Below are 15704 nucleotides of genomic sequence, written 5' to 3'. Positions count from 1 at the left end.
AATGACACTGTAGTTTTCTGTTCACCACTTGTTCTCTTATTTTTATCAATTCGAAGTTTCAATATCATATTTTCTTAATAAAATTTAAAAAATGATACTACAAATGATAAGTTACCTTTTATCAACATTATTTTATAAAATATTATTTTTGAAAAGAGATGCAACATAAAATAAATTTAATGATTTATGGACATGAAAAAATTAGATCTCCTGCACTGCACTGGGAAGCTATCTGAAAAAAATCTAATTTTATAATTTTTTTACAGCAACACAATCTCTAAGAGGGATGTACCCTCTCATAAGAGCATGCCTAATTATAAACCTAGAAGAATCGAGAGCCTTATCTCTTGCAAAAAAGTTTATAATGCAAAATGAATTTCAACTCCAAACTATGCACTTGTCATTTTTTTTTTTGTGTGATATAAGATATAACTAAAAATTGAACAATCATTCCCATAAATTTGTATATTAACCTCCAAACTTACTCGGATTCAATAAAAGCCAACTGTATATACTAGGGGTGAAAATGGTATGATAATATCTATCCAGGTCCCTTTTCGTATTCGAATCAATTTGGATATTGATAGAAATCTGAGAATCAGATTAATATCCATATTCAAATCTATATCTGTAAAAAAAAATGAATATAGATATAGATATGAATAGACAGCTATCTAATCCGTATGCGAATATTTGAATATACCTACAATCTTATATAATTATATATAATACTTATTAATTTTTAAAAAAAATATACAACCATATATACATACTATTAATTGGATTTACCATCTATATAGTAATATTTTTAATTTTGTGGTCACAAAATTTAATTATCCAATTTATATCTATAATTATATCTTATTTTCAGTATCTAAATTATATCTATTTCTATTTAAAACAAATATGCATATAAATTTTTACTTTCAAATAATATCCATATCCGTATTTATATTTGTTGGATAAAATAAATATAAATATAGATATATTGATATCAAATCCATATCCGATCTAATTTCAACTTTAATATATACTCGCATAACTTCTAGACTTATTTGAGAATTATAAGTCTAGAGTCGATTTATACTCATGTTGCCCTCCATTTGGCTAAGCTCACTGACTTTTTAAATGATGGTCTGCAATCAGTGAAGATGAACGACTACCCACCGTGCACCCCTTTTTGTTGGTTTGAAAAACCACCCACCGCGCGCACTCAACTCCTCAAGCAAAGAAGTCTTCATGGTTCCAACCTCGTAATCAAGTGCAAAGCCTGAAAGTGAAAAAGTACTAATGAAAGGATTCTCACCAAACCACGTCTTAGTAATTCTACCATCAAGGCCAGTGATACCCTCAATATATATCTTATATCATATTGTACACCATATTAGGATTGGCAATTTTCGATATGATCTATTGACACGAATACGATACGACACATACTTAGATGGATTCAGATTTGAAATAAATAGATTTTGATCATAAACAAATTGATTCGTTTATGACACAATAAATGCGTGTCTTTAACAGATTGATCCGTATAATCTATTTTGATTCATTTAACTAAAAAAATTAAAATAGATTAATGAGCTACACGACATATTTAAACACGTTTAACATATTTATTTTAAGATTACTTGAGGGTAAATAAAAAGTACTTGTAAATAAGATTAATTTTTTAAATTTATTTAATTTTATTTTAAAACTGTGAATTAAATAAATTATTTTTATATTATTTTATTTTTTGATCAAATTTTTATTATTTTAATTAAATTTTGTAAATAAATCAAATAGTTAAATGCAACATATGCTTATTTGATCCATTGACATGATTATTAATCATGTCAGACGGATCGTGTCGTATCAATTTATGTATATTCGTGTCATGTTCGTATTTCACGAATTGATTCGTTTAATTAAACGAGTCATATTCGGATTAAGTTAATCTGTGTTATACCTTCAGACCGACACGGCCCATTTACAACCCACAAACCCGAATTATCGATATATCCTATATATCTTATACCAAGCCATGCTATGTATAATCTGTGAGGATGAGTCAGCACCCATCATGCTTTCGAGCAAACTTGTCTTTGGGGCCTTCCTAACACCTCTAGTTTTCGTTGGTCTTCTCTATTTTTTTAATCATCTATGCTCTGATAACTTTGAAACCTATTGCTGAACATGGACAACGCATGCAAGGAGTGAGTTGCTCAACAAGACAAGGGCTGGCAGAAGATGATTTATAACATATATTACACCAAACAAGTTTTTCTCCCGGACAGCTCCATACCCATCAGATCAATCTCACCATTTTGGAAAGGAGTGATCAAAATTGCGCATACCTTCCATCATTTCATCATTCCAAAGATCAGCAATGGCAAAGAAACATCTTTTTGGTTTGACAGTTAGGCAAGTGAGGAACCCTTAAGCCACACCCAAGTTGGGTGGGACACCTCTGAAGTCCGTTGAGCAGTGCTGCTCATACCGATCTCAAAAGATTAAAATAGTAATCCAGTCACTATAGACTCTACAATGACTCACACAGGAGTTTATGGAAGGGGAGCACCAGATGGGAGTTCTTAGTGAGGAATTGCTACACTTTTCTCATGCATGGTGGGGTTCGTTGTACACTCGGGAAAAATCATTGGAAGCTACCAATCTCGGGAAAAATATTTGGAAGCTATCTATCGCAGAAAAAAAGAAGCTATTTGGGTGGCTAAGCTATCACAAGCAAATCTTAACGACCGTTAATCTCATCAAAAAAGAGATAAGTGAGCATAGAATGCAAACTCTGTTACAGGCACAATGAAACAGTCGATCACCTGCTTCTTGACTGCTCATATACCCAGGCTGTCCGGATTTCCTCTCAACTAAGGAAATCAGTAATTGAGAGTGCAAAAGAATCGCCTCACTGTTCTTGGAATGGACTGCAATAGCATAGGAAGGAGGGATGGTGAGAGAGGTACATCCATATAGGAGTTCAAAGATCTATCACTGTCCATGGGCAAGGTATTGCAATTCTAACATTACCTAACGAACTTCAGATTTGCGAGGCCACAACAATTGAGAGAAAATAGGGGTAATGGAACCGCTGATGAGATGCCTTCAGTTATCCTCATCCTTCAGAGGCTTTTCCAAGGATATATGATCCCCATTTTGTACCTCAGATTCCAAGCCGAGCTCCCCTCCTTTTGCCGCACCAGGCATTTGCTATTTTCCAGGCATAGTCTTGCCAACTCTATAATGCCTGACGTACCTCCTTTTGGTCGCATGATACTCCCACAATCATCACTGTAATCGTTACTTAGCTTAATGAATCCTGGGGGGAACACCCTTTCCCCTGATTTTTCAGAAAAAAAACGTTGAATTATTGAAAATTTTTTAAATTATTTTTGTTTTATCTCTTGACTGAATGATTGTCCAAATTGTTCTCTACAAATGAATTAATTCAAAACTATTCAATTATTCTTAAATTATCCATGAATCTTATGATTTTTTTATAACTAATCTTTTTTTTTAAAAAAAAGAAATTGTTACATGCTTCCAACCAATAATGCCATATATCATTGCTGTTGGTGATAACTTTAGCCATCTGCTATCTTTAAACTCTCCTATATCTGTTTTTCTGCAAATAAGCATCCATATATTTAAAAGGCCTGTATTTTCTAAATGTATTGGTTTAATTTAAATATTTTTCTTCTTAGTCTTTTGTTGTTAGACTCCTTCCAAACGTTTAACCGAATTTAGTGAGTTTTTCATAATTTCAACTGTTTACCTCTAGCCAAATTATTTTGAAATGCCCATGCCTGAGTTGGAAAGCTATATTTCAAAATTAACTGGATTTTTAGCAAGTACTACCGCCGATAACCCATCTATTCACCACTCAATTTACCAGTCCAACGTGATTGATCACTCATCTATTCACCACTCGGTCTATTAGTCCAATGACAATCAGAGATCGATGTGGAATAGATGGTGTTAATCTATGCTTCAATCAATGTTTTTTGGGCACCACTCGGCCAATTATTGACTTCCATAAAACACCAATAAACTGCATGATAATATGATAGGTGCTCTACAGCATTTTTCTCTTCTCATTTATTCTATAGTAGATGCAGCCAACAACTTTTGGTTACTGAACTTTCATTTCTCCATTTATTCAGAAAGAAATCTTCTCTTTCATTGAGACAGAGAGAAGAGGGAATGCCAAAGCCAAGGTGTGTGCATTTTAAAAAGCTATTCAAAATATCTTTTTCTTCAGATATAGATAAAACATACAAATAAAAAATATAGATTATGATGAGGTAAGATGAAGATATGATGATAGCACTAGATCTACCCTTTCGCATTAGATCAAACTATGCTTTCATGTGCCCAACAAAAGCATTATTTAAGACTAATGGATATGCCCGCTCTCCTCTAGCTACTTCTCTGATCCAGGATTTTTTGCAAAAAGGCCAGCCTCATCCGGTTTCTTAATCATCCGTCTCCGTTTGAGGTTTACCCCAAACTATTTTTTCTGTAACCTTGCTTCAGATTAGTTCCACTACTCCAAGTTAAAGCTTCATTAGCTATGAGTTGCTGATATTTTTAACTGTCCCTGGATGCTCTGCCTGAAAACTTCAAATCAAAAGGAAGTAGCAATATATATGTTGAGTTTCCTCTTCCGCCAAGAGTAGGTGTCTCACCAATAATGAGTCTGGGAGTATTCTGAAAGCCCATGATCATGGTACAATGTGACCCCTAGGCTAGCAATATACTTGATCTGAAGATGCACTTCTATACATTCAACAAGAAAGTAATGCTAACAATTACATAGTACAGTGAGATATATATCGTCACAAATAATTTACCAAAACTAATTCCTAGCAATACCAGAAGGCAGGGTAACAAAATTGCCCATGTTTCAGCACTTCAACTCAGCATCTGGGACAGCGGACATGGCCAAGGATTCTTCAGTTTTATCCAGTGTTGAGTTACTGCAAGAAAAGGAAACAGGTCATGAATTTATTGCGATCCATGAACAATTACTCTGAATGATATGCAACACTAAGGACTGAAAGAAAAAGCACAAAAAAAAAATTAAAAAATCTTGACAATAAAAAAGGTGCCAAAAGAACAAATGCAACAAGACCTGTAGAAGGCTACACGGAGATAAAGCTAAAGTCAAAAGTTTTATCATCAAAGGGCAATCCTCCACCATAGAAGGGCAAAGTTTATTCTATTTAATATCTGCTGTTATTAAGCCATTAGGCTGTTTTCTATTTTATTTTGTTGTTATTGGGCCTTTTTTGGAGTAAAAAACTTTGCAAACATTAACATGGGAGCATGGGCTTGCGATAAACCTAGGATCCTGATCAAGCAAGATGTAGTCCCATCTATCAAACTCTCTGAATAATATCCTGAGTACTTATGATGGTGACTACCTTTGCTAGCATGTGATGTTTGGACATAGAAATGAGTCCTTTTGAATGGGCAGAGCCATGCGCTCTTATTTTCTGATGATAGGGACAATTGCTTCCATTACAGACAAGAAGGTACTAAATTCTCCCAGACTGAAATTATATTTGACTAGTCACTAGTGGGGTATGGTGAAATTCTTTGTGCACTGCAGGCGGTGCAGAACCGCACGCACCACCCGCGGTAATTGGCTCATGTATGGGGTCGGAAGGAAAAAAAAAAATTTTCTCGCGCACTGCGCCCCGGCCCCGCACGTGAGCCAATCACCATGGGCGGTGCGCGCGTTTTGCACCGCCCGCGGTGCACAAAGAATTTCTCTTGGGGTATGTATGTCTTTTTTGCCCTAATTAGTGGCCGGCCCATCTTATTAGAGATACTACACAAATCAGTTGTGACTTAATGGAATCCTTCACATCACTTCTCTTGCTTAATCTTCTCTCTCTCAGCTCTTCGCTTGCAACCTTATTTTTATTTAGACTGCAAAGTGCTAATCCATTGCATATATACCTGCAAAGTGCTAAGAAACCATTTTTTGGCCCACACATGACTCGAGTAGCTATAGTAGCTGCATCTAGGGTATGCAATGCAATCAAGTGTCTGCATACACATATGCAGCCTCATGCACCGCATTTTAAACACTACTATAATAGAAATAAACAATAAATGGGAAACAGATTAGACTGATGAAGATGTCCCTGGTAATCTAGCTTGGGCAGTTATTGACTAATACAACTGATGGGCTTAACCTGAAAAAAGAAACCTGAAATAATTTATCCAAACTAATGCTTCAATGGCAGGTTTTTAGCATATGCTATCCATAAATGCAAGTGCAGCTATTATTTATGTAAGGAGACCAAAACAGTCAAAAGTAAAAATGGAAGAAAACAATCAGAGGTGTCAAGCATACTGATTATCACAATCTACAGACACAAAGGAACCTAGCAATCAAACAAAGGGAAGATAGCTGCCATATGCATACTGTTAAGATTGTTAGGCTTTGGTGTTTTCTCATAGATACAGGAATGTTTATTGCCATACCTAGTGCTTTTGTGGGATGACTGGAAAGCTACCTACATCATCAATCGAGCTTAAGTGGGATGAGCAACAACCACTTGATTCACAACCGTTACAGCAGTTACGCTCACATGATCTCCTTGCATCATCTACCCTACTCATGGATATGAAAGTAGGTCTTAGATGTATGTATTTCAGTTTGATGTATAGGGTCATCAGCATCTCTCTTACATGTTTTTCTCATCATCATCATCCAAGTTTTATCAAAATTGAGTTGGTTATAAAGCAAAACTCAAAGTTGGCAAGTCTCCACATAGAGATCAATACAATTTTATTACTAGCTATAAACCTAATATTGCCCATTTAAGAGTTGGTGCAACTCACGCAAGAGACTGGCATGCCACGGAACAGAAAAGGCCAACTGGTGGGGCTAGAAAACTTACCTATGAGCGAAGCCAAGTCCCATTACCATGCCAAAGTATATAGTTAGGATCCTTGTTAGTAGAGATATTTTTGAATTCAGACACTGCTTTTTGAATATTAAATTTAGATCTAGTTTCCTTTTTTTTTTTTGTTGGGGGTGGGGGTGTGCTACAAGATCTAGTTCAATAGAAGTGTGAAATCAATCCTCATGATCCCATGAAAAACTTATAGTAAAGTGATACTTAAGGTTTGAGTAATAGATTAGAATTTCTTCCATTATTGAAAAAATAAATGTTCTTTGGTAGGGTTCTTCTTCTTTTAATGATGAGATTCACGCCACTTCAATCTTTCTTAGGGGTGCACCGTGCACCTGCATCAAAGCTTGTTCAGTAACCTGCTGAGAATCCCCATTCCAGCTTAAGAAGAGGTTTGGGCCTGGACTCATCTTTCAAGTTTTCTGACTTTCATTTTCCATCAGAAGTCATATAAAAAACTTTCCAACTAATACATGATGCCACAATTGGTGTAAAACATGTGGTGTCACTCTAGTTATCTTCTAGCACTTATCTTTCTAAAGGAGAGGTTCTAGCCATTAATAGGAATGACCAAAGAAGCATGTTCAAAGGTTCTATTCTCAGGATAACGTTCAACTAGGGGAATATTTTGGAATGTGGGAAATGCTGGAAATTGTCAGAAAAGAATACTCATAAAAGAATATAAAAGAAAGGAAAATTTTAAGAACTCACACGTAAGCATGAACAACAAATAGCAGAAATAATTAGAAAGATAAAACGAATAATATCAGCTAATCATTATTCCAACTATTTCTTAAGTAATGAACAATCTGATATATGTAAAATACTTTAAATATTCAAAAATAACTTTTGCAATAACTCACCCCATTAAAATTTCATAAACAATTTGGATACACTCAATAAGTAAAAGAGTATTGTGACCATCTGGTAATTGATATATTAGGATAACTCCAGATAGTTGGCACTACATATTGTTCTGAAAATGAGACGTCATCAGCCTGTTGTGGACAAAATTATCATCATATTCTGAGCAAATAGTCTGCAAAACTTCATCAAAGCCTTGTTCAAGAGTTTGGTGGAAGTAACTTCTTGCTTAAATAGGAAACCTGATTAACTACACTTCCGATACTCCGGCCTTCAGTCAAAATTTAGATATAAACATAATCAAAACTTTATATACTTCATATTGTATCCTTAGTGTTTCAAGTTTTTGTGCACTAGACGAATTTTTTATTTGCAATACAACATAAAATACAATATCAGAGATGATGGATCATAATTCTTAGCATACTGAAGAATTTGGATTAGATGGATGGTGAGCTTGTGAAGAAAAATGCCAGAGATCGCTTGCCATATCATGGCTCAGTTTGTTGGTCCTATGTGGAAGTTAATGTTAGGCTGAGTGTACCTGGGGCCTGACTGACACCAGCTACTCCAAGTGTACCACACCAATCCCCAAAGGCCACATCGACCCCATGAACTGAGCAATGATATGGAGGGTAATAGGCAGCAGTGCTCAGTTGCAAATAAGATTATTATAATAGTGCAACATTTTGTGCTTCAATACATGAGAATATGATACATTAGTAGGTGTAGATTGGCTACTGATGTTCATCTGCAGTTCATCACTGAGTCCAACTATGTTAGCTCATATCATTATCGTAATGCATTCTGTGCCTTCAGTGTATGAATATATGATGCAAATAGTGACAACATATCATGATCCATGAGTCAGACTGATGATCAAAGGCAAGCAGCAGTGAGCAGTGCAATTTGTTCACAATCAAAAACAGTTGAAAGAGTGCTTCACAGAAATAAATCTATGAAGATTCTGAAACCGAGATTAGAACCATTTAGTAACCCTGTAAATTAGCTTTCCAGCACACCAAGATGAATCCAAAAGAGCAACATGGGTCAAATACCTGAAAACGTGTGGTGGTCCATTTCTTGGTAGCAAGAGATTTCATAGGAACACATTGTGACAGTTAATAAGATGTTTCTGGGTTGCCAATCAGCCCAGTAGGATTAGACGGATTGCAATCGAATGGTCTAAAATTTATTAGCATGATTAATTTCATGTCTTTGAATGACCAGTTCAGGATTTAGAAAGCTAGATCTCAAACAGCGAGGACAGGGCCTAACAGTTATCTCCTCTTCATAAGTTCTATACAGAAGCATAATAAGGTTGAAGATGCAGAATAATTTCTTATAATTGAATGACATAATTCTTTTTGAAGCTTCTAGTATATGTTGAATTACCTAATTTTTTTGTACACTAAATAGTAGTAGAGGTTGAGGAGCCCAGGCTCATGTCACCCTCTTGTTCTTTCTACCCTAATTTATCTTCTAGTTTTCCTTGAATTTCTTCTTTTCTTCTGGAATTGAAGCCTTTACCTGTCCTTACATAATCTGGTATTAGAACAGGTTCGTCTAGCATGTATCATCTAAATGTAAAGCAAATCTGTCCTTTCATGATTGTGCAAAGCATTTTCTTGCACTAGTACAACTAAGAACCAGAAGCAAAGCATTCTGCAACACCAGAAAACATTTGTGGGTTTCAAGCTGTTAAATAGCAGCTTTCTTCCTGAGTACATGAGATGGAAAAAAGGTTTAAGAACATAAATGTACAGAGTGTAAAGATTGCTTCAATGTGATTGAAAGAAAATGCTAGCCTTATGACTTAAAATCCTATGATGGAATCTTCTCAGGGAAAGTAATGCAGGTTATAAATATTATCTAGAGTCGCTTCAGTATTAATGCCACATTTCTTCGATGATCCATCTCCCTTGACCAAAAGAAAGGAATTTTCTTTTTCTCCCCAGTACATGCCCATGTCTTCCATTAAAAAGATACCATAACTCCTCTTGTACACATGGATTGTGTTTTTTATTTCTCTATAACCTTTCCCACTTTCCACCAGCCAAACCCATAAAATAGACACTTCTGGAACTTGCAATCTACCAGGATGCCTCGCACCAATCTCCTATGAACTCCAGCCACACCAGCTACATGTCATCAGCATATGTCCTTTCAAAACCCTAGATTAGGTCAAGTTTTTTTGTTTATGCATTGATCAATAAAAATGAACTGCCAAGGTCTTTGTGAGGATGAAATTGGCATAAAAATCATCCTGTTAAGTGCCTTGATCATTGTTCAGATCAATGGAGGGCTCATATTGCCAGATCAGCAAGTGATCAAGCCATTTTGGGCCTCATCAGTTGCTAGAAGAATCAACGGAGTGTAATGGAGAATCAAAAGCATCAAATGGTTCAGCTTAAGTCCAGCAAAGGAGTTGCCCTCAAAGTTTTAAGGAGAAAAACTTCAAGCGAAGGTTCAGTTTTATGCAACTTCTCTAATGGACTCCCAACTTATAGTTCCTTGTCTTTCTTTATGTCTACTCACTACTTCAAAAGTTTTAGGTGGAATGGAGTTTTAGATCAAATAAGAATTCTTTCTGGAGTCAAACTATTCAACAAGTACTAGAGTAGCAATAGGTAAGATAGGGATTCTTTTAAAACTGAGCAACAATTTCTCCATAATTCTAGTCTCTTTAAATAGAAGTCCGACAGTAAATATTTTCAAAATTAGTCATGATTAGAAGAAAAAATACAAAACCAAACATTTGGTTAATTCCTTCTTTTCTCCCCAACCACTCCCTCCTTTTTTCTCCTTTTTCCTTCACTATTGTTTCCTTCTTCCATCCCCTCTCACTATTTCTTTATTGCACAGGAGATCAGCTTCATTCATAATTCAGGAGCCTTAGAGATCATGCAGGAGCCTTAGAGATCTCTTCTTTTTCCTTTCTTTTTCCAATAAATACATAGGGATGAGACCACCCAAATTCAAACCTGAGACCTTTCCCATGTCTTAGAGATCTCCTCTTTTTCCTTTCTTTTTCCGATAAATACACAGGGATGTGACCACCCAAATTCAAACCTGAGACCTTTCACATGTGGATAGGGATGCCAACCAGCAGGGCTAGTCTAGATGGCTAGAGATCTTTACCCTTACGTTTTTAGTTCTTGTACCCACTAGATTCACAAAACCAGCACCTTATTGTAAAGTTCTCCAGAATTATTTCCCTGTTAACTGAAATTGAACTTTCAGTCATCATTGAATCAACTCTATTCTCCAAACTCTAGATATTGAAACTAAATTGCCTAAGTTACTTCTGAAAAACTTGAACTTGAAAACTACAAGCAATAAATGTTCCACATCTACAGAGTGTTTGTCTCTCTTCCATGAAACCTCTACCATCTTCTCACCTAAATTCATGTGCCCTAACAAAGAAATGAGAAAGCTTGAATAGAAGTATGAAACAATGATGGACCAAATTTTAACAATATCAAGGAAAGGTGGGGCATAGACAAATGAATATCCTTATCCCCATTCCAATAGTTAATGCAAGTAACATTCCTTACCCATTTTAAGAATCATTTTAAATGGGAAAAGATAAAATAAATCTTTTGGAGAATGATATAAGAGTATTGGCCCAATTTAATATTTGCTAATTCACGATGAAATTGAGAACAGAAAAGGTTCATGCAATCATGCCTAAATTCCTATCATGATTTTAAAAAATCCTATCCTCCCATCTAGAGATGCAATCGAGCTAAGCTGAGTCAAGCAGCCAACAGCTCCAACTCGACTAGATTCAAAATATTCGGGCTCAAAACACGGCTAGATCAAGCCTTAGTATTCCAAGCTTGAGCTCAGCTCTATAAAAAAAAAGGCCAAAACTTAGGATCGACTCGATTCTAATATCAACTAAGCATACTCAGCTTGAGTTTGAACCTTAACCTACTAATATATTCATATACATATTACAAATAAAAATGATATTATTAAAATATATAAACTTTGAACAGGCTCGCAAGCTTTCACTGTTACTCGAGTTCAACTCGAAAAACTATTCAAGTTACTTGAGCTCAACAATAGTGGAATCAAGTTGAGCTTGTATTTAAATCGAGCTTGAGTAGCTCATAAGCAACTTGACTCATTTGCACCCCTACTCCCTTCCACTCAGAGTTATTGCAAATACATAGTCCTAAATCTCAGTTTTCTAAATAGTTAACCTTCAGTGCTCTTGACGGGGATAGTCCTTGGGCTGGGAATAGGACAAAACATGGAGGTAGAAGTTGCATTTCTATTTCTATTAGTCCTTTATCAACTGGATTTCATCGAATATGACTATGGATACCTCATACACCTAATTTTTTAAAAAAGAGAGAAAAATGCATATTTGAGATCTAATCCTACAGAATTGTACAAACCATTCAGCACCTTCGATGCCTGTGTGGATTTTTTTCCTCTTACTACAATGCTCCATTTTGCTCATATTCAAATAATTCAGGTGTTTTAAAAGTTTATGTAGAGTTTTTCTTTTAATAAAAAGGATATTCTATGATATCCATGGGAAGAAAGGCTTGTTAGACATGGTTCAATGACATGGAAGAATAAGGTACTGTTAATACAATTGTTCACAATCCTTTTTTCCAATCAACACCATTTTATCAGCCCTATGATCACTTGATCATATATGTTTAAATCCACCAATCCAACCTGCAAAGAGTAAAAACAATGTATACATGGACAGGCAGCAACAAGTGCACATATATGGAAAGATACTGCAATATAACAATGAAGACAGAAAACCAGTCAACCAGGATGAACAATATCATGAAGTGTTGCTCCAGTTATATACCAGTGAATAATAGGATTCTTGCTCAAGAGGCTTCCAATAAATTGATTAAATAAAAGAAATGCAGGTGAAAGACATTTCTGAATTAAGTCAGATCTCAAAAAAATTTGCCTTTACCTATTTTGATGGTGGAGAAAATTCATCCCCATTGGCTGGTATCATACACTCATCATCACCCTCCAAGCCAGCAGCTGTTGAAACAAGTGCAAGGCCATCCACTGGCCCAATTGCTGGTGACACTAATAAAATTCAAATAACAAATCATAGTTAGAGAATAATATAAATTAAAAAAGAACAAACTATATCACTCTGAAGTGATGTCTCACCTTCAATTTCATCTTTTAGCCAATCTTGTGCACATATAATGCCTTGTACAGTCATTGGGTCCATGGAGCTCAGATATTGATTGAGTGTTCTAGCTTCACTGTCTAATGGAACAATTGACAAAGGAATCGCCAAAATATCACGGGCCATTATAGAAAGGACAGGATATTTTGCTGCATTAAATTTCCACCAAGCTAATATGTTAAAATTGTCATCAAGGCCTTCTTTTGAGGGATGAACAGCTTCCTCCATGTACATATCCATATCAGATTTTGATGGCTGACTTGATGATGTCTCTTGAAGATACTGATCAAGTCCTCGTCGCGTATCAGATAGTGTGATGCGATAGGATGTTTTAGACTCTCCCCCATTTCCACTCTCAGAACTAGTGCAGCCACCAGTATTCCCTAAATAACAGAGGTACGCTTGATTTTTTGAAGAATTAGCTGATTGAACTGCATATTCATTGTAAAGGTTTATAAAATTGTTACGAATATTATCAATCCTTGCCTTGGATTCATATGGATCATTATAAGTTAGCTTGAAGTAGTACTCAATAGACTTCATCTTATATCGAGGATCTAAAATAGAAGCAATCGCCATAATTATTCGAGTCAGGTCCCAATACTGTTCAAATTTTTCAAGCATTTGCACAGCCATTGATGCAACAATAGGATGTGGGCTCGTACACCAGGTTTTCATGAGCAAATGAATACCACAAATATCATTAAAATAAAGATTGGCAGTTGGAACTCTTGCGGCTGAGAACTTCTCTATAACATGGTACAGCACTTCTAAACATTCAGTAACAGCTTTAGCATAACTCCACTCCTTGGAGGACAGAAACTCTGTGAACTCAGTATCCCATTCTGCCAAGCGGGAAAAAGCATCTCGATATTGGCATGCAGTTTCAAGCATTAGATAAGTAGAGACCCAGCTAGTTGGAGTATCCAGAATTAATGGCTTCTGAGGGGCTCCCACTTGCTTTGCTGCCTTCTGAAATCTTATAACTCTTTCTTGTGAGGATTTCACATATTGCACACAGTTCCGGACTCTATTAGTGACCTCACATGCCAGTTCCAAACTTTCTTGGACCACAAGATTCAGTATATGTGCGCAGGAATGCACACGAAATAGATCACCACTCGAAAGAAGGAAACCTTTTGGCCGGAGAGATTTGAGCAGCTCTCCTGCCACCACATCGCTGGTGCTACAATTATCAAGGACTATGCTAGCTAACTTTTTATCAATATTCCATTCCTGCAGCTTCCCCACAATGGTTCCACTAATTTCTTCCCCAGTCAATGGAGCTTCAATAGGTACAAAGTTGAGAATCTTCTTCTTAAGCTTCCAATCATCATCAACATAGTGGCAGGTCAAGCATATATATTCGAGACCCTCACTCGATCTCCACATATCGACCATGAGACTAACTCGACAAAGAAGCTTGTCAAGCACCTCCTGCAGCCGAAGCCTCGCATTCTCATAGATCTTCATGCAATCTGCCTTCACCGTGTCATAAGATGCCAACTTGAACTGCGGCTGAAGGTTTCTCACAAATGTTCTAACCCGACATGATGCACAATGGAGAAAGGATAGCCATGCAGAACGATCATTCGTGCAAGTCCTGACGACTCAATTCTTGATCAAACTGAGGATGCTCGAGAACTGGGGCTCCATCGTTCTTCGCATCGCTCGACTTGAGGACCAGACGCCGCACGACCAGCTTCTTTCGCTTCATCCGCTTGCTAGAAGTACAAATTCCCAAATGGTTCTTCAAATGCGTGGTCCCGCTCCGGCTGCTCGCGGTCAACTGCTTCTTGCAGTGATTGCAGATGGCGACATAACTCCCATCGGCCTCCGCTCCTTGGTGAAATCATTCCAAACAAGCGACCGCAGCTTTCTTGACCTCGGATTGTGGGATCCAGCGGCGTTCGTATTCCCGTGTACCTCCATCTCGGTGGATTCTGACATGACTGTGGTCATGAAGCAATCACTGATGAAACCAAAACGAAGTCCATTACCTTCCTGAATTAGATGATGCAAATAATTTCCTCACATCGAATACTGCCCTTGAAAAATTATTCGTAAAAAGAGAACAAATATTTAAGAAAATATCCATCTAAATCTAAGAGAATAATTGGGTATTATGTCGACATCATTTCGAGGAAATATTATGAATGAATTAATCCGGAACCCTAGCAGAAATTGCGAAAAACCATCTGCAGAGTCTAGCAGAAGGGTACTAAGAAGAAAATTTAGATGAGAGTTCATGGGGAGAAGGGTGGTTTGGCATTAGGGTTTTGTTTGAAATGGGGATTGAAAGGGAGAAGGGAGTGGGAAATTTGGAGAAAGGGGCCGGGGGTGTTATCGGACTCACTCACCTCTCCAGGCACGTGATGTGAGGGGCCGGCGGTGTTATTTGGGGAAGAAGAGCTCCGGATCCGCTCGGCAGCCTCGGCGCGACCTTCGCTGGTTAGCAGTCGGGAGAGGGCAGCACGGCCGTCCCGTCCACCCGCTCCGTTCCATCTTCATCCGCGTCTAAACGGGTCGGATGTAACAAGCGCGCACGATTCAAATCCGAATCTGATAAGAGGCACGAGCAATTTGGTTTCGGGTTTGAATTTTTTTCTTGTCAGATTTGATTTGGATTTTGGATCCCTAATCGAATATTAAAGGAAAACTTGATACCGGGTCCTTTGCTTTAGTAATCTATGATTAGTCCTAAGGAGTTGGCATATTATGTT

General features: G+C 36.9%; 1 protein-coding gene across 1 annotated transcript; it reads right to left on the bottom strand.

Moving 5' to 3' along the window:
- Nucleotides 1-4268: 4268 nt before the first annotated feature.
- LOC105047042 (zinc finger BED domain-containing protein RICESLEEPER 1) lies at nucleotides 4269-15472 on the bottom strand. Its single transcript, XM_073259289.1, is given in 7 exon segments — nucleotides 4269-4979; nucleotides 12751-12872; nucleotides 12960-14525; nucleotides 14528-14581; nucleotides 14584-14817; nucleotides 14820-14985; nucleotides 15342-15472. Coding segments are annotated over 5 exon segments (2100 nt in total). The 5' UTR covers nucleotides 14944-14985; nucleotides 15342-15472; the 3' UTR covers nucleotides 4269-4979.
- Between the last annotated feature and the right edge of the window lie 232 nt (nucleotides 15473-15704).

The sequence above is a fragment of the Elaeis guineensis genome, chromosome 6 (genome assembly GCF_000442705.2).
Source record: "Elaeis guineensis isolate ETL-2024a chromosome 6, EG11, whole genome shotgun sequence".
Classification (NCBI taxonomy): domain Eukaryota; kingdom Viridiplantae; phylum Streptophyta; class Magnoliopsida; order Arecales; family Arecaceae; genus Elaeis; species Elaeis guineensis.
This window is presented reverse-complemented; position numbering and strand designations above follow the sequence as displayed.